The 13965-nt window shown below is 37.8% G+C and overlaps 1 protein-coding gene across 1 annotated transcript; it reads left to right on the plus strand.

Moving 5' to 3' along the window:
• Positions 1-1228: 1228 nt before the first annotated feature.
• cmpk (cytidylate kinase) lies at positions 1229-13727 on the plus strand. The gene is made up of 6 exons (XM_072574249.1): positions 1229-1499; positions 7359-7505; positions 8972-9124; positions 11307-11383; positions 11532-11628; positions 11847-13727. The coding sequence occupies exons 1-6, from the start codon at positions 1380-1382 to the stop codon at positions 11886-11888; spliced, it is 636 nt and encodes a 211-aa protein (XP_072430350.1). The 5' UTR covers positions 1229-1379; the 3' UTR covers positions 11889-13727.
• The last annotated feature ends 238 nt before the right edge of the window (positions 13728-13965 follow it).

Raw genomic sequence — 13965 nt, forward strand, 5'->3', positions numbered from 1 at the left:
ACCTTGGACCAGTCACACAAACTGATTACAAGGCCAAGTCAGATGTTAGGATTTCCAAAGCGAACAACTTGCTTTCCAAATCCTCAATGTCTTTCCATCACCTCTAAGGCACAAGTCAGGAGTGTGATGGAATGCTCCCTAGTGACATGGATGCACACAATTCCAACAAGTAGCTTGGCACTATCTATGCCCAAACAGTCCAATTGATTAGTATCCCATCTATCATGATAAATGTTCACACCCTCCAGCATTGGCATATAGTATCCTCAGTGTGGACCATCTACCAGTCTTGTGGAACAGTAGACCTGTGGAGTGGGCTGCTGCATACTGATTCTCTGCTTCTTCAAGTTGGATGTTTCTGGCTAGGACGGAAATCACCTGTGAGAATGAGAATGTACATTAATCAGGATCAGAGAGGTTTCTTGGACTATATCTGTCTGACTGATTCATTTGGAGAGGAATTTCCCTGATTTTTTTTTCTTTCTAATGACCTCAGATTTTTAGGTTTTTTTTCTCATGTGACTCCCTTGTAGAGATGTGGCTTCTTGCCCAGTGTGGAACTATCTGTTGTATTGAACATGACATGCAGTTATGTATGAATGGAGGAATCATCTTGTTCTGTTGATATAATGTATTAATCAGTTAAAGTATATCCAAATTCCAGCCCAATTCTTGGAGAACAACCAAATAATTATTTTAAAATCTTTCCAATGCCAGTGACGGAGAAGGTAAATAGACAAGGTCTTTCCTCTGGGTTGGGGGAGTTCAGAACTAGAGGACATAGGTTTAGGGTGAGAAGGGAAAGATTTAAAGGGGACCTAAGGGCCAGATTTTTCACGCAGAGGGTGGTGTATGTATGTATGTATGGAATGAGCTGTCAGAGGAAGTGATGGAAGCTGGTACAATTACATTTAAAAGGTATTTGGATGGGTATATGCAGAGGAAGGTTTTACAGAGATGTGGGCCAAGTGCTGGCAAATGCAACGAGATTAGTTTAGGATGTCTGGTCAGCATGGACAAGTTGGACCAAAGGGTCCGTTTCCGTGCTATACATCTTTAGGACTCTATAATAGGTATATTTTGAAAGTATCATCGATTTCGTTGTAATCGCAATGTTTGTAGTTTTAAAATGACGTCGTTGCTTGCGAGTACTCAATACAACCTTCCCTTTGCCTGAATTGAAGTGAACAAAGCTTTATTGCTTGCGTGGAGTTCTTTCCCGGAAGCAGTCATTCCGTCGTGCGATTTGAGTCAGAAGGCGCTTGTGTCTCTGCTGCAGAGGAAGAAAGCGATAGCCTACTGATTATATATTACTCTTTTCTTTAAAAGTGTACCTCCGCTTTATCGGCGGGAGAAGTGAGGAAGATCCGGGCTGGTGCATGGTTATTTCTTGTTGGGGAGCGTTAATTCGGAAATTGCTGATGATGAAGCCCAAAGTGGTTTTTGTCCTCGGTGGGCCAGGAGCCGGGAAAGGGACTCAGTGCGTCAAAATCGTCCAGGTGGGTTGAAAATATCATGTAGCAAAGCAGCCCCTGGTCCAGAGCAATGCATGTCCTGGAACCATTCACTCAGAAGGGAGTGGAGCTGCCGTTCACTTGAAAACCCCCTTTGATCTCAAACGGGGAGTGGGGTGATTTGATTGTGTCGTAGAATTTCGCATGAACATTTCTAATCTTAAGTGTACTGGCGAGGCCTTGAGCAACTCGATGTTTTGTTCGGGAAAGTGAACGAAGCCGGAAGCAAATGGAATATGGTGGATATGATTTAACTAACAAGTTGTAAAAATAATTAATGATTATATAAATCTGATCCATCATTTAATTTGGAATAGACTTAGAATCCTTACTCGAGTTCTGGCAGCATAGGGGGTGAGGTAGCTAACGTCAGACTTCCATCAGAATTAGAAATGGAGATGTACAGGTTTTGAATAATTGAAGTAGCAGGAGTTGGACAGAAAACGCGGAAAGGGACCGTAATTGGGTGAAAGGTAGGGGCGATTAAATGGCGGAAGGGAAGTGGGTGGAAATAGATTTAAGTAACAAGTGAGTCTGAAGGAGGTATAAAATGTACTGGAATCATTACCCTCACCTGCTGTCTCAGAGTGGTGATGGAGGACATTAGGAAGTAGAAGTTATTATCTGAAATTGTCGAACTTTAATTGTGATGCATCCAAAAAAATGAAAACTTGTTTGTCAGTTTGATAATACTTTCAGGGAACAGCATTTTGGTTAAAAAATACACATGCTTTTAATTTTGTGAGCAAGTATTAAGGAGTGTACTGATTCATGTAATAATTTAGCCATATCCAACTTGCTTTGCAATTCTAATTTTATATGTGGTTGCATTTTTCTATTGAGTGCTTAACTTGAGGAGAAGATTGGGTGGGACTGCAAATTTTAAAGGAGTTTACCTGTGAGGTTTTGAGTTATTGGTTAGGTTAATAAATACTTATGTACGGTTAACTTCCAAAAAGTAAATGTGCTTTTTGCAAAGTAGTTTAGGATTTCCAACTGTGTTTTTCTACTTCTGCATACTGGCTGTTTAAAGGACAGAAACTTTTGTCAAATTTGGAACTGAATAATTGGTATCTAAATTATCAGATTGTCCAGTTTCCAATACTAATAGTATAAAAAATCCTCATTTAAGTTTTGAGAAGTCTGAAGTAATTGTCTTTCGTTCCCACAATAGGCTTTGACCCCAAGTCACTGATTCGCTCACTGATGTCAGTAATGGGTAAATATGGGAGAGGATTCTGAGGGATAGGGTTTACATGTATTTGGAAAGGCAGGGATTGATTAGGGATAGTCAACATGCTTTGTGTCTCACTAACTTGATTGAGTGTTTGAAAAAGTGGCAAAGGTAATTGATGAAGGCACAGCAGTGGATGTGTCTATATGGACTTCAGCAAAGTGTTCAACAAGGTTTCACATGGTAGGTTGGTTAGCAAAGTTAGATCACATGCTAGGGAGAGCTAGCAATTTGGATACAAAATTGCCTTGAAGATATGAGGCAGACAGTGGTGGTAGAGGTTGTTTTTCACATGGAAGCCTGTAACCAGCAGTGTGCTGCAAGGATTGGTGCTGGGACCATAGCTTTTTGTAATTGATATAAATGATTTGGATGTGAAAATAGGAGGAATGATTAGTAAGTTTGCGGATGACACCAAAATTGGTGGTGTAATGGGTGCAGAAAAAGGTTATCTCAGAGTACAATGGGACCTTGATCAGATGAGCCGAAGGGCCGAGGAGTGGCAGATGGAGTTTAATTTAGATAAATGTGGAGTGTTACATTTTGGTAAGGCAAATCAGGGCAAGACTTATGGACTCAATGGTAGGGTCCTGGGGAGTATTGCCAAAAAATGAGATCTTGGAATGTAGGTGCATTCCTTCCTTGAAGGAGGAGTCACAGATAGGCAGGGTAGTGAAGAAGAGACAAAATAAAAACTGCAGATGCTGGAATCCAAAGTTGAACACAGCAAGCCAGGTAGCATTTAGTGCTGCCTGGCTTGCTGTGTTCCTCCAGCCTTCTGCTTATCTACTCCTGGAAATGTATAAGGCATTTGGTAAGCTTACCTTTATTGGTCAGTGCAGTAGCATAGCAGTTGGGATGTCATGTTGCAGCTGTACATTACACTAGTTAGGCCACTTTTGGAATACTGTGTTCAGTTCTAGTCTCCCTACATCTAGGAACCTTTGTTAAACTTAAAAAGTTTACAAGGGTATTGCCAAGGTTGGAGGGTTTGAGCAACAGTAAGAGGCTGAAAAGTCTGTGGCTATTTTCCCAGGATCATGGAGGCTTAGGGGTGACTTGATAGAGATTTATAAAATCATGCAGGGCATTGATAGGGAGACTAACCAAAGTCTTTTATTTTCTGAGTCGGGGAATTCAAAACTAGAGGTATAGGTTTAAGTTGAGAGGGGAACATCATAAAAGGCACTTAAGGGGCAACTGTTTTACACAGATGGTGGATCGTGTATGGAATGAGCTACAAGAGGAAGTGGTGGAAGCTGGTACAATTACAACATTTAAAAGGCATCTGAATGGGTACATGCATAGGAAGGGATTTAAAGGGATATGGGCCAAATGCTAGTAAATGGGACTAGATTAATTTAGGATATCCAGTTGGCATGAAGTGTCTGTTTCTGTGCTGTACAGCTCTATGAATCTTTCTTGTAACTGTTTGTAATTGAACCAACTTGTTTACAAACATGGCTCATATTCAATTTGAGATGAACTTTTGTTTACAATCATGCCATCACTGAGACTCCCTGTTCTTACCACTCAGTCATCGCCTTTACCTCTGCCTCAGCTTGTGTGTTCCTAAAAAACCTCAGCTATGCCTTTGTTATTTCTAGACTTACACTTCTAGTGCATTCCGAACTGTGCTGTCATATTCAAAACTTTCTAACCTTTAAGCCATCCAAAACACTAGTGCCTGTGTTCTTCCTTCATCACTGATCTCAGGTGGTTCCCAGCTTTTAAAACTGTTTCTTTATTTTCAAATTCCTTTATGACCTCACTCCCCTCATCTTCTCCAGCCATTCAACCCACTAAGATAATTGATAATTCTGACCACTTCAGCCGTTATGATTTTAATTGTTCTACCTTTGGAATCCATGACTTCAGCTGCCAACAAGGAGCACTTAGATTAGATTACTTACAGTGTGGAAACAGGCTCTTCGGCCCAACAAGTCCACACTGACCCATCCTTAAATCTCTTTGCCTCTTTACTACTTTAAGACACTCTTTAAAATCCACCTCTTCACCCCAGCTTTGTATCATATTCCCTAATATTGGCTTATCTGGCTTGATGCCAAATTTTGTTTTTTATTCCAGTGAATGAGATATTTTATGTTATGTTGCTGTATGGTCCAAATTGTTGTCAGTAAAAAGTGGTCATAAAGCATTTGGATTTTGAAAACTTAATTGGTTCACTACTTCCTTTAAGAAAGGAACCTTGTCATTTTTACCTTGTACAGTCTACAAATGACTCAATAATTGTGGTAGACTTGCCTGCTTTCTGAACTATCCTAACAAGCCACTCCCTTGTATCTAATTCAGAGCAGCTAAGGATGGGTTATAAATGCTGGACTTGCCAGGGATATCTACATTCAATATTTATTTTTAATTGATAGGCTATGAAGCTTCTGAATGAACGTGTAGCATATAAGTGAGAGAAGAGTAAATTCCAGGCAATATAAATTAGCCAATACTCTAATTTCTTTTAGTTTCTTAAGGCACCAAACAACAATGCCTTCAGTAGAGCTTATACATTTGTATTGTTTGAGATGATCTAGTCAAACTTCACTTATGCAAAAGAAGGCGTTCAACAAGGTTTCCCATGGGAAACTGATTAGCAAGGTTAGATCTCATGGAATACAGGGAGAACTAGCCATTTGATACAGAACTGGCTCGAAGGTAGAAGACAGAGGGTGGTGGTGGAGGGTTGTTTTTCAGACTGGAGGCCTGTGACCAGTGGAGTGCCATAAGGATTGGTGCTGGGCCCTCTACTTTTTGGCATTTACATAAATGATTTGGATGTGAGGATAGGAGGTACAGTTAGTATGTTTGCAGGTGACACCAAAATTGGAGGTGTAATGGACAGCAAAGAGGGTTACCTCAGATTACACCAGGATCTTGACCAGATGGGCCAATGGGCTGAGGAGTGGCAGATGGAGTTTAATTCAGATAAATGCGAGATGCTGCATTTTGGGAAAGCAAATCTTAGCAGGACTTATACACTTAATGGTAAGGTCCTAGGGAGTGTTGCTGAACAAAGAGACCTTGGAGTGCAGGTTCATAGCTCCTTGAAAGTGGAGTCGCAGGTAGATAGGATAGTGAAGAAGGTGTTTGGTATGCTTTCCTTTATTGGTCAGAGTATTGAGTATAGGAGTTGGGAGGTCATGTTGCAGTTGTACAGGACATTGGTTAGGCCATTGTTGGAAAATTGCATGCATTTCTGGTCTTCTTCCTATCGGAAAGATGTGAAACTGGAAAGGGTTCAGAAAAGATTTACAAGGATGTTGCCATGGTTGGAGGATCTGAGCTACAGGGAGAGGATGAACAGGCTGGGGCTGTTTCCTTGGAGCATCGGAGGCTGAGGGGTGACCTTATAGAGGTTTACAAAATTATGAGGGGCATGTATAGGATAAAAAGACGAAGTCTTTTCCCTGGGGTCGGGGAGTCCAGAACTAGAGGGCATAGGTTTAGGGTGAGAGGGGAAAGATATAAAAGAGACCCAAGGGTCAACTTTTTCATGCAGAAGGTGGAATGTGTATGGAATGAGCTGCCAGAGGATGTGGTGGAGGCTGGTACAATTGCAACATTTTAAGAGGCATTTGGATGGGTATATGAAGGGTTTGGAGGGAAATGGGCCGGGTGCTGGCAGGTGGAACTAGATTGGGTTGGGATATCTGGTCGGCATGGACAGGTTGGACCGAAGGGTCTGTTTCCATGCTGTACATCTCTATGACTCTAACTATTTTTAATTAACCGTGTAGCCTGCCTGAAATCACATTGAAACAGGAAGTCTGTGCGATTGGCGATGTCATTGTGCATCTGGAACACTGTGTTAACTCTACTCAGGAACTGGTCTTTGTTGCCTACTTTGCCTATGGGCATGTCATTACTCCCCCGACTTCTCATTGTCCCAGTCTGCTTTCAGCTTATTGTCCTCACCTAGCAGTGGCATCGCAAACCTGCAACTGTATGGATAGAAATTGTTCTCTCAGTTGCCTTGAAATGATGCTTGCAACATTTAATTTATGTTACTTGGCATATCATTATGTTAAATTTGGTGTCTCTCAGTTAGCATGGGTCTAAAATATTTGATTCACTCTATTGAGTTGGAATATCAAATGTGACAGTGGAAAATTGAATAAAAGTACCAAAATAGAGCCATACAGTATAACTTTATAATAGGATCAAATTATGCCTAAATATCCCACTTGAATTATTTCCTCCTCTTTGATCTTTCTTCACTTCAAAATTTATATTTAATTTCAATTCCCCAGGTACAATATCTTAGGAGATTGACTCATATAAAATTAGGAATTCTGTCCATTTGATGGCATACTGCTAATGTTATATTTAAGTAATATTACTTCTGAGAAATATTTTCAAATAGCATTTTATCATGAGAGCAGTATATTGCCAAAATTGAATGACAGCTGTAGCTTTGGTTAGATTTTATGCCCATGCAGTAGTTTTAAAAATCCATCTCCGTGAAATCTCTGCAAGGTATTTTGCACTTGGCTTTCAATTTTTGTGATATTGAAGTTTACCTGAGTTTTCACTATACTATTTGAATGTAATATGTTAAAATCTTGTAATCATTAATTATTTTTTATATTGTCCAGAAATATGGATATACTCACTTATCTGCTGGTGATCTACTTCGTTCTGAACAAAGCAAAGAGGGTACTCAGTATGGAGAACTGATTGGCAGTTACATTAAAGAAGGAAAAATTGTTCCAGTGGAAATAACTATCAAGCTTATAAAAAAGGTAGGACAACTTTTTACAGACTAAAAACAGTAGATTATATTTAGTCTTCTTTACTGAATCCACTGAAGACATTCTGGGATTCTTGAGAGCTGCCCTAGTCCAGCACTGACATTACAGACAGTGTAAATTTGTGAGGGTGTTAATTCCCTCAGTTATGGTGTCAGCAAGCACAGCTTCTTTTTGCAAAGACTCCTACCCACAGCTTTATGACCTGTAATGATTATCTTCAAATAAGATTGCAATTGAAATGAAAGTCGATGGTAAATCTGAAATATCGACGAATTGATATTGTTAACCTGCTAAATATTTACACTGGGTCCCATTTGAAAACTTACCAATATACATTGTTCTGTAAGAAGATCTTGGTATTAAAATCACTAATGAAATAGTAATGAACTTGCCATGAAAAATATACAACAGTCTTAATTATTTGGCAAGGACTTAATCTTCCTTATTTGGCCAGAATTTACTGTCAATAGATAAAGGGAACATTTGGTGTACATATTGATTACAACAGCTGCCATGGGAGGAAGAATAAGCCTTACAACAGCTAACTTGTTTCACTCTTGTTGTGTTCTTAAAATGGTGGAGGTTAGTTAGCTCAGTTGGCTGGATGTCATACCACCAGTAAGGTTCAATTCCTGCACTGTCTGAGGTTACCATGAAGGACTGTCCTTCTCAACCTCTCTCCCTTCATGCAATATCTCATTTACTTACAGCCATTCTCTTCCCAGGAAGGTTTATTTTTAAAAGAATTGTAACTTGAATAATTCTTATACAAAATGTACAGTGGGCTTTAAAGATCTAATTTTTAAGTACAAACTTATTACTTGCACTGATATCTTGACAGTGCTGTATGATCAGTACTAAACTAACAGTTTTCTTCCATGCCAGATATTGCTTATTACTCATCAAACTAAGTATACATGATTGTAGACTTCGCCTTTCAGGAATGTTTAAGTTAAATATAAAAAGCACCACTCCCTTCTTGTTTTATATTGATAATTAACCAGTTATCATATATGCTTAAATGATCTTTGTTCCATACTGATAGAATTGTATTAGTTCAGGGTATGTTCAGGATATATTCCTGTTAAAGAGCCACATTTTCTTTTGAAATTAAAAAAGGAGAGAAATTTGCAAAGTATTTTGGAGCTCAGGCCAATTGATTTGATCATACTGAATGTATTTTTTAAAATGTTTATGCAAAATTTAAAAATCGCACAACACCAGGTTGTAGTGCAACAAGTTTAATTGGAAACACTAGCTTTTGGAATGCTGGTCGTTCATCAGGTGGATGAAGGAGCAGCGCTCCGAAAGCTAGAGCTTCCAATTAAACCTTTTGGACCATAACCTGGTGTTGCTTGATTTTTAACTTTGTACACCCCAGTCAACACCAGCAACTCCAAATTATGCAAAATTAGTTTGACAAAATGTTTGCATTACATTTCTGGTACATTTTGCAGGCAATGGATGAGAAAATGGCTCAAGATGCTGCAAAGAATACATTTCTTATTGATGGATTTCCGAGAAACACAGACAATCTCAATGGGTGGAACAAACAAATGAATGATCATGCTGATGTGAAATTTGTCCTTTTTTTTGACTGTAGCAATGAGGTAATTGAATGAACGGACCTATGAATGAAGAAAAATATCCTGAGCAGGACTGGTGACACTCGTGCATGTTTTCTAAAGCTGTTGCTCAGTAGGCAGAAGAATGTCAGAAAAGTAAATTTAGTGTATTATATGTTTTAATAGTATTTTCCTGAGCTAATCATCTAAAACACATTGGGCAACAGTGAAGCAATAATGCTTGGTGCTATTCTTGAGAAAAGCTGTCCATAAAAACCTGGGGATTTCTGGATGAGTTCCTCTCTGTTAATACTCACTTGATGCAGCAAAAGCTGTGGCACTGGACAATATATCAGATATAATACTGAAGAAATGCATTCCAGAACTTTACCTACACATTTCTAGTTGCTTTCGCCCCCCAAACCCAAACAATGTGGAAAATTACCTATCTCTTCTTTATCCATGAAAGAAAGAGGGCAAATCTTATCTGACCAATTGCTCTGGTATTGCTCTGCCCTCGGTCTGATGTAAAAGAAGTATTGGCAGTAGTGCTAATGAGTGATATTTGCTCAAAAGTAACCTACTCGCTGATGCTCAGCTTAAGGTCTGCCAGGATTATTCAGCTTTGGATCGCATTCCAGCCTATGACTTGCCTTGACTCAAGACAGCATTAGATAGAGTGGTGTTGGGAAGTCTTAGTAAAGTTAAAGTGAGTTGCAACCATGGTGGGGGAGGCACAATTCTTCATTTGTTTTGATGCAAATCATCTCAGCTTTAGGAGAGTGTTCCACAGTAGTATCCTAGGCCCAACCATTTTTTTGTTTGTCATCAAGAATGTTTCCTCCATCATCAGATCAGAACTGAGGTTTCTGTCTGATGATTGATCTATACTATGCATCAGTCTTCAGATACTGAAGCAGTTAATGTCTACTTGAAACAAGGCCTGAACAATATTCATGCTTAAGTTGTTATGCAACAAGTAACATCTGTGTCATAGAAATATGATGCAATGACAATCTTTAGCGAGAGAGAATTAATAATCTTTCTTGATGCTTACTGGAATTACCATTGCTGAATTTTCCACCATCAACATCTTAGGGTTGCTATTGACTAGACACTACACACAGACAGACACACACACACAGTCTGGAATCCTATAGAAAATAACATCTTTCCTTTCTCCCCAAATCCTGTTTGGCGTCCACAAGGCACTAATCAGTGGTGTGAAAGAATACTCTTCACTTCCTAAGATAAAAGCAGTTTCAACAATATCCAAACAACTTGAAAACCATTTAAGTCAAACGAGCCTGCTTAACTGATACCCTATTTACCAGATTAAACTTCTGTTCACTCTATCACCATCACACCCTGACTGCATGATGTACTTTGCACAAATGGACAGTGCATTTTTATCTGTATATTCCACATCTGCACTCCCTGCCATTTAGAAAAACATGGGCAGCAGGTGAATAGGAACACTAATATCTCCAACTCCCCCTCAAGGTCACATTGTCCTAACTTGAAATTGTATTGTTGTTCTGTCATTGCTGGCTGGATCCTGGAATTTCCTAACAACTAAGTGTAACAAAACCCCACAAGCTCCATGATTCAATACGGCTGTCTCCCATCATCTTTGGTGGGTAATCAATGCTGCCCTTGCCAGCGACGCTCATGCCTTATGAAAATTTCAGTTTTAAAAATGATCTGGTGCTAAGTCGAGATAATCTTCAGGATTCCGAATACATTGATAGCACCGATCAGACTACACAGCAAGTTCTTTCACAGACAGCAAATAGAAGTGAAAAGTCCAAATTCCTTCATTTTTCATTTAAAATTATACTGTAAAATAAATGACACATAATATTTAAGCTACTACGGTAATGTAATAGACTTTAACTGAAATGAAGTAATTTAAGAAAAAGATGAATGAAACAATTTAAATATCCATGTTCACCTTTAAAACTATGTTCAAATCTATATCACATTGATTCTTTTGGGCATTGTTTCTCATTGCAGTGAGAGGTTTCTGCTTCTGTGTTCACTAGCCTTCCATCTACCACTCATTAGAATAACTATGATTTAAAAGCTTGGAAAGTATTCAAAAGCCTGAACATCTTGTCTGTGTTTTTCTTATTTTCTCTTTTTTTTTAATATCCCTTTTTGTCATTTAATATTGAACATTAATGTAAACCAAACTTAATTTCTTACAACGTTTTTGTTTCCAAAGGTCTGTATACAGCGTTGCCTTGAAAGAGGAAAAGACAGTGGAAGAACAGATGACAATGTCCAGAGTTTGCTAAAAAGGTAGAAATGCAACTTTCTTTCATGAAATCATAGCCAGTCAGCACAAATGGAGGTCATTCAGCACTTTGTACAAATGACCATTCTTTATCCTGTTTATAAAGAATTGTCTTCTGCTTTTGATATTTATTTTTATTGGACCTCATTTCAGAATTCAGACATACATGCAGTCTACTAAGCCCATTATAGACCAATATGAGAAAGAGGGAAAAGTAAGAAGAGTCGATGGTGCCAAAAGTGTTGATGAGGTACGCAATGTGTACAGCAGTTAGTTAACCTCTATAGTCTCTTTATTTGCTCTTTGACATAGAGCAAATATTTTTATTCTTTGAGCTGACTAAATTTCTTCTTTCTCTTTTGCATTGAAAGATCTATGATCTAATATTATAGTGCCATAGATTTGCATGTATTTAATGGCCAATGTTTGATATTAAGTTGGAATTTATTTTGCTTATTTTTTTTTCAGGTTTTTGTTGACGTTCAGAAAATCTTTGATTCTGAAAACTGAATTAGCTGCTCGTTTGAAGCTTTAAAAAACAGATGCTTCAAATACTTTCTCGCTGGAAGTAGCGGTGATCTTCTACCTATACTGTTTATTTTACAAGATATATTTTCATCAGAAATCCTTTAGTGGATGCATTTTTTTTCCATTAGTATGTTGTTTGCTATTACTTTTGTACGAAAGCATTTTTTTGTCAAGTGAGAAAATGCTACTTTTTTTAACCTGCTTCCAAATATGCTTGTAACTAGAAATCCTCTCTCGGTCATTTGAAGTTCTTATGTAAAACATGTATTTGTCTTAAGGGTGTATGCAGAGTTTCCCTTGAGGTACAATGAGTTATCACTTGTTTTGTTGCATACCAAATGATCATATTTAAACAGTTCATGCATTAATGGGCATTATTTATTAATCTAAATGCATATGCCACTGATTTTGATTCTTAAATGCCTGACTTATTTCACACTTGTAATTTTGAATCTGAAAGCTTGAAGGAAAGTGAAAATTAAAAGGCTGGATTTACATAAGTTGTTAATGGATATTAAATGATTATTGCATAATGGAAAAATGTAATTGAGAAAAGTAGCCTCTGAACATGTGTTTGTCCTTGGGTTTATCTATTTATGTACTTTTGAGGAATTAAATTTAACGTTTCTTGGTCACATAATATTTAAATGTTGTGTCAGAATCTTGGAATACACTAACAGCACTGAGGTACTGTCTTCATTACATCAACAAAAGCAGTTTAGGAAAGAAACTCATCATTACCTTTTTCAAGGGCAGTTAGGGTTAGGCAATGTCACTGGCAAGGCCAGTATTTACCCACATCCTGAGAACAGATTTTACAGAACTTGATAGTGTGTACATTTTGTCCTGTAGAATAAATGTGTTCAGGTGAAAGTTGGTTGAATCTGCAAAAGATAGCTGGAGAAAACAGTGCAGAAGAAATTTACATTGCGGGATAATTTGCAAGCCTGATGTAACAATTTCCTTGCTACTCACTAGTCATCAGATGCACCAGTTAGATATGTATAAGGAAGAGTATGATCATTCAACTGTATCACTTTGCACTATATTTATGTTGTAATATTTATATACAGGAAGACACTAGAGGATGTTTTCATAAATTTCTGTCCCACAGTCAGGTACTGTGCATGAAAAGAATAAATTGTGAATGCTGGAATCCAGAGCACGTCAATTCGCATCTTTAAGGAAAAAAGCTAAGATTTTTATTTTTTGCTGTTTGGCAGAACATCAGAGGATGTGCACATTGAATATTAATCTATCCTTGCCCTTGACCTATACTGATTGCCATGTTTGTACTTCAAGTATGCTTATTTGATTTTATTCCTGTGTTTGGAAGTAGTGTGAATAATTGTCTACTATGATTATAATTCTAATCCTTTCATTCTAAACTGAACTATAATTCTGAGCATTGAATTCCTGAGAAATTTGAGTCTGGTAATTTAAAGGCAAGACTGTACCAGAGTATCTCAACATAATTGCAAGAACTTCTCGTTTGTTGTTTGTTTCTCATCTTCTGATTTTCTTAATTCTACCATTTACATTTTTAATTAATAGACATATTGCTTAAACATGATACAAGTGCAATAAGCACTTCACTAATAAGCAACTTGGCCACATTAAGAATGTGGTTTTATAATATGCAGAAAACATATCGTAAAGTGTCAGTCCTTGAGAGAGACTCATAAAATTTGTAGTTTATATAATTTCTGGATAGCGTTCATAAGATTCGGTCTGACATTTGTTATTCTGAGTAATTAATCTACCTTGAAATGGGGTCTTCTTGCTCATGTAATAACTTAAATAAAAGAAATAAAGAAATTGCCTGTTTGTTGAAGTGTTTTAAACTTTGCAGAAAAGTAATTCTCAGTCTATTAACTTGTAGCTTGAATCCAGAATATTGTTTGTTTAGATTTTACTAAACTTTATACTCATGCTCTTGTAGCAACATTTATGTCAAAGGCTCGGAATTTTCAGTGAGTAACTCACTTTCCAAACTCCCTAAAGCCTGTCCACCAACTTAAAAGGCAACAGTCAGGAGTATGGTGGATACACTCCACCC

Source organism: Chiloscyllium punctatum, chromosome 7, assembly GCF_047496795.1.
Source record: "Chiloscyllium punctatum isolate Juve2018m chromosome 7, sChiPun1.3, whole genome shotgun sequence".
NCBI lineage: Eukaryota > Metazoa > Chordata > Chondrichthyes > Orectolobiformes > Hemiscylliidae > Chiloscyllium > Chiloscyllium punctatum.

Excerpts from the sequence above, each read along its gene's own strand:
- cmpk (XM_072574249.1), top strand. The coding sequence starts at position 1,380 with ATGGTTATTTCTTGTTGGGGAGCGTTAATTCGGAAATTGCTGATGATG. Across the intron at positions 9,125-11,306 it reads TTTTTGACTGTAGCAATGAG|GTCTGTATACAGCGTTGCCT; the intron begins GTAATTGAATGA and ends TTGTTTCCAAAG. Across the intron at positions 11,384-11,531 it reads GTCCAGAGTTTGCTAAAAAG|AATTCAGACATACATGCAGT; the intron begins GTAGAAATGCAA and ends ACCTCATTTCAG.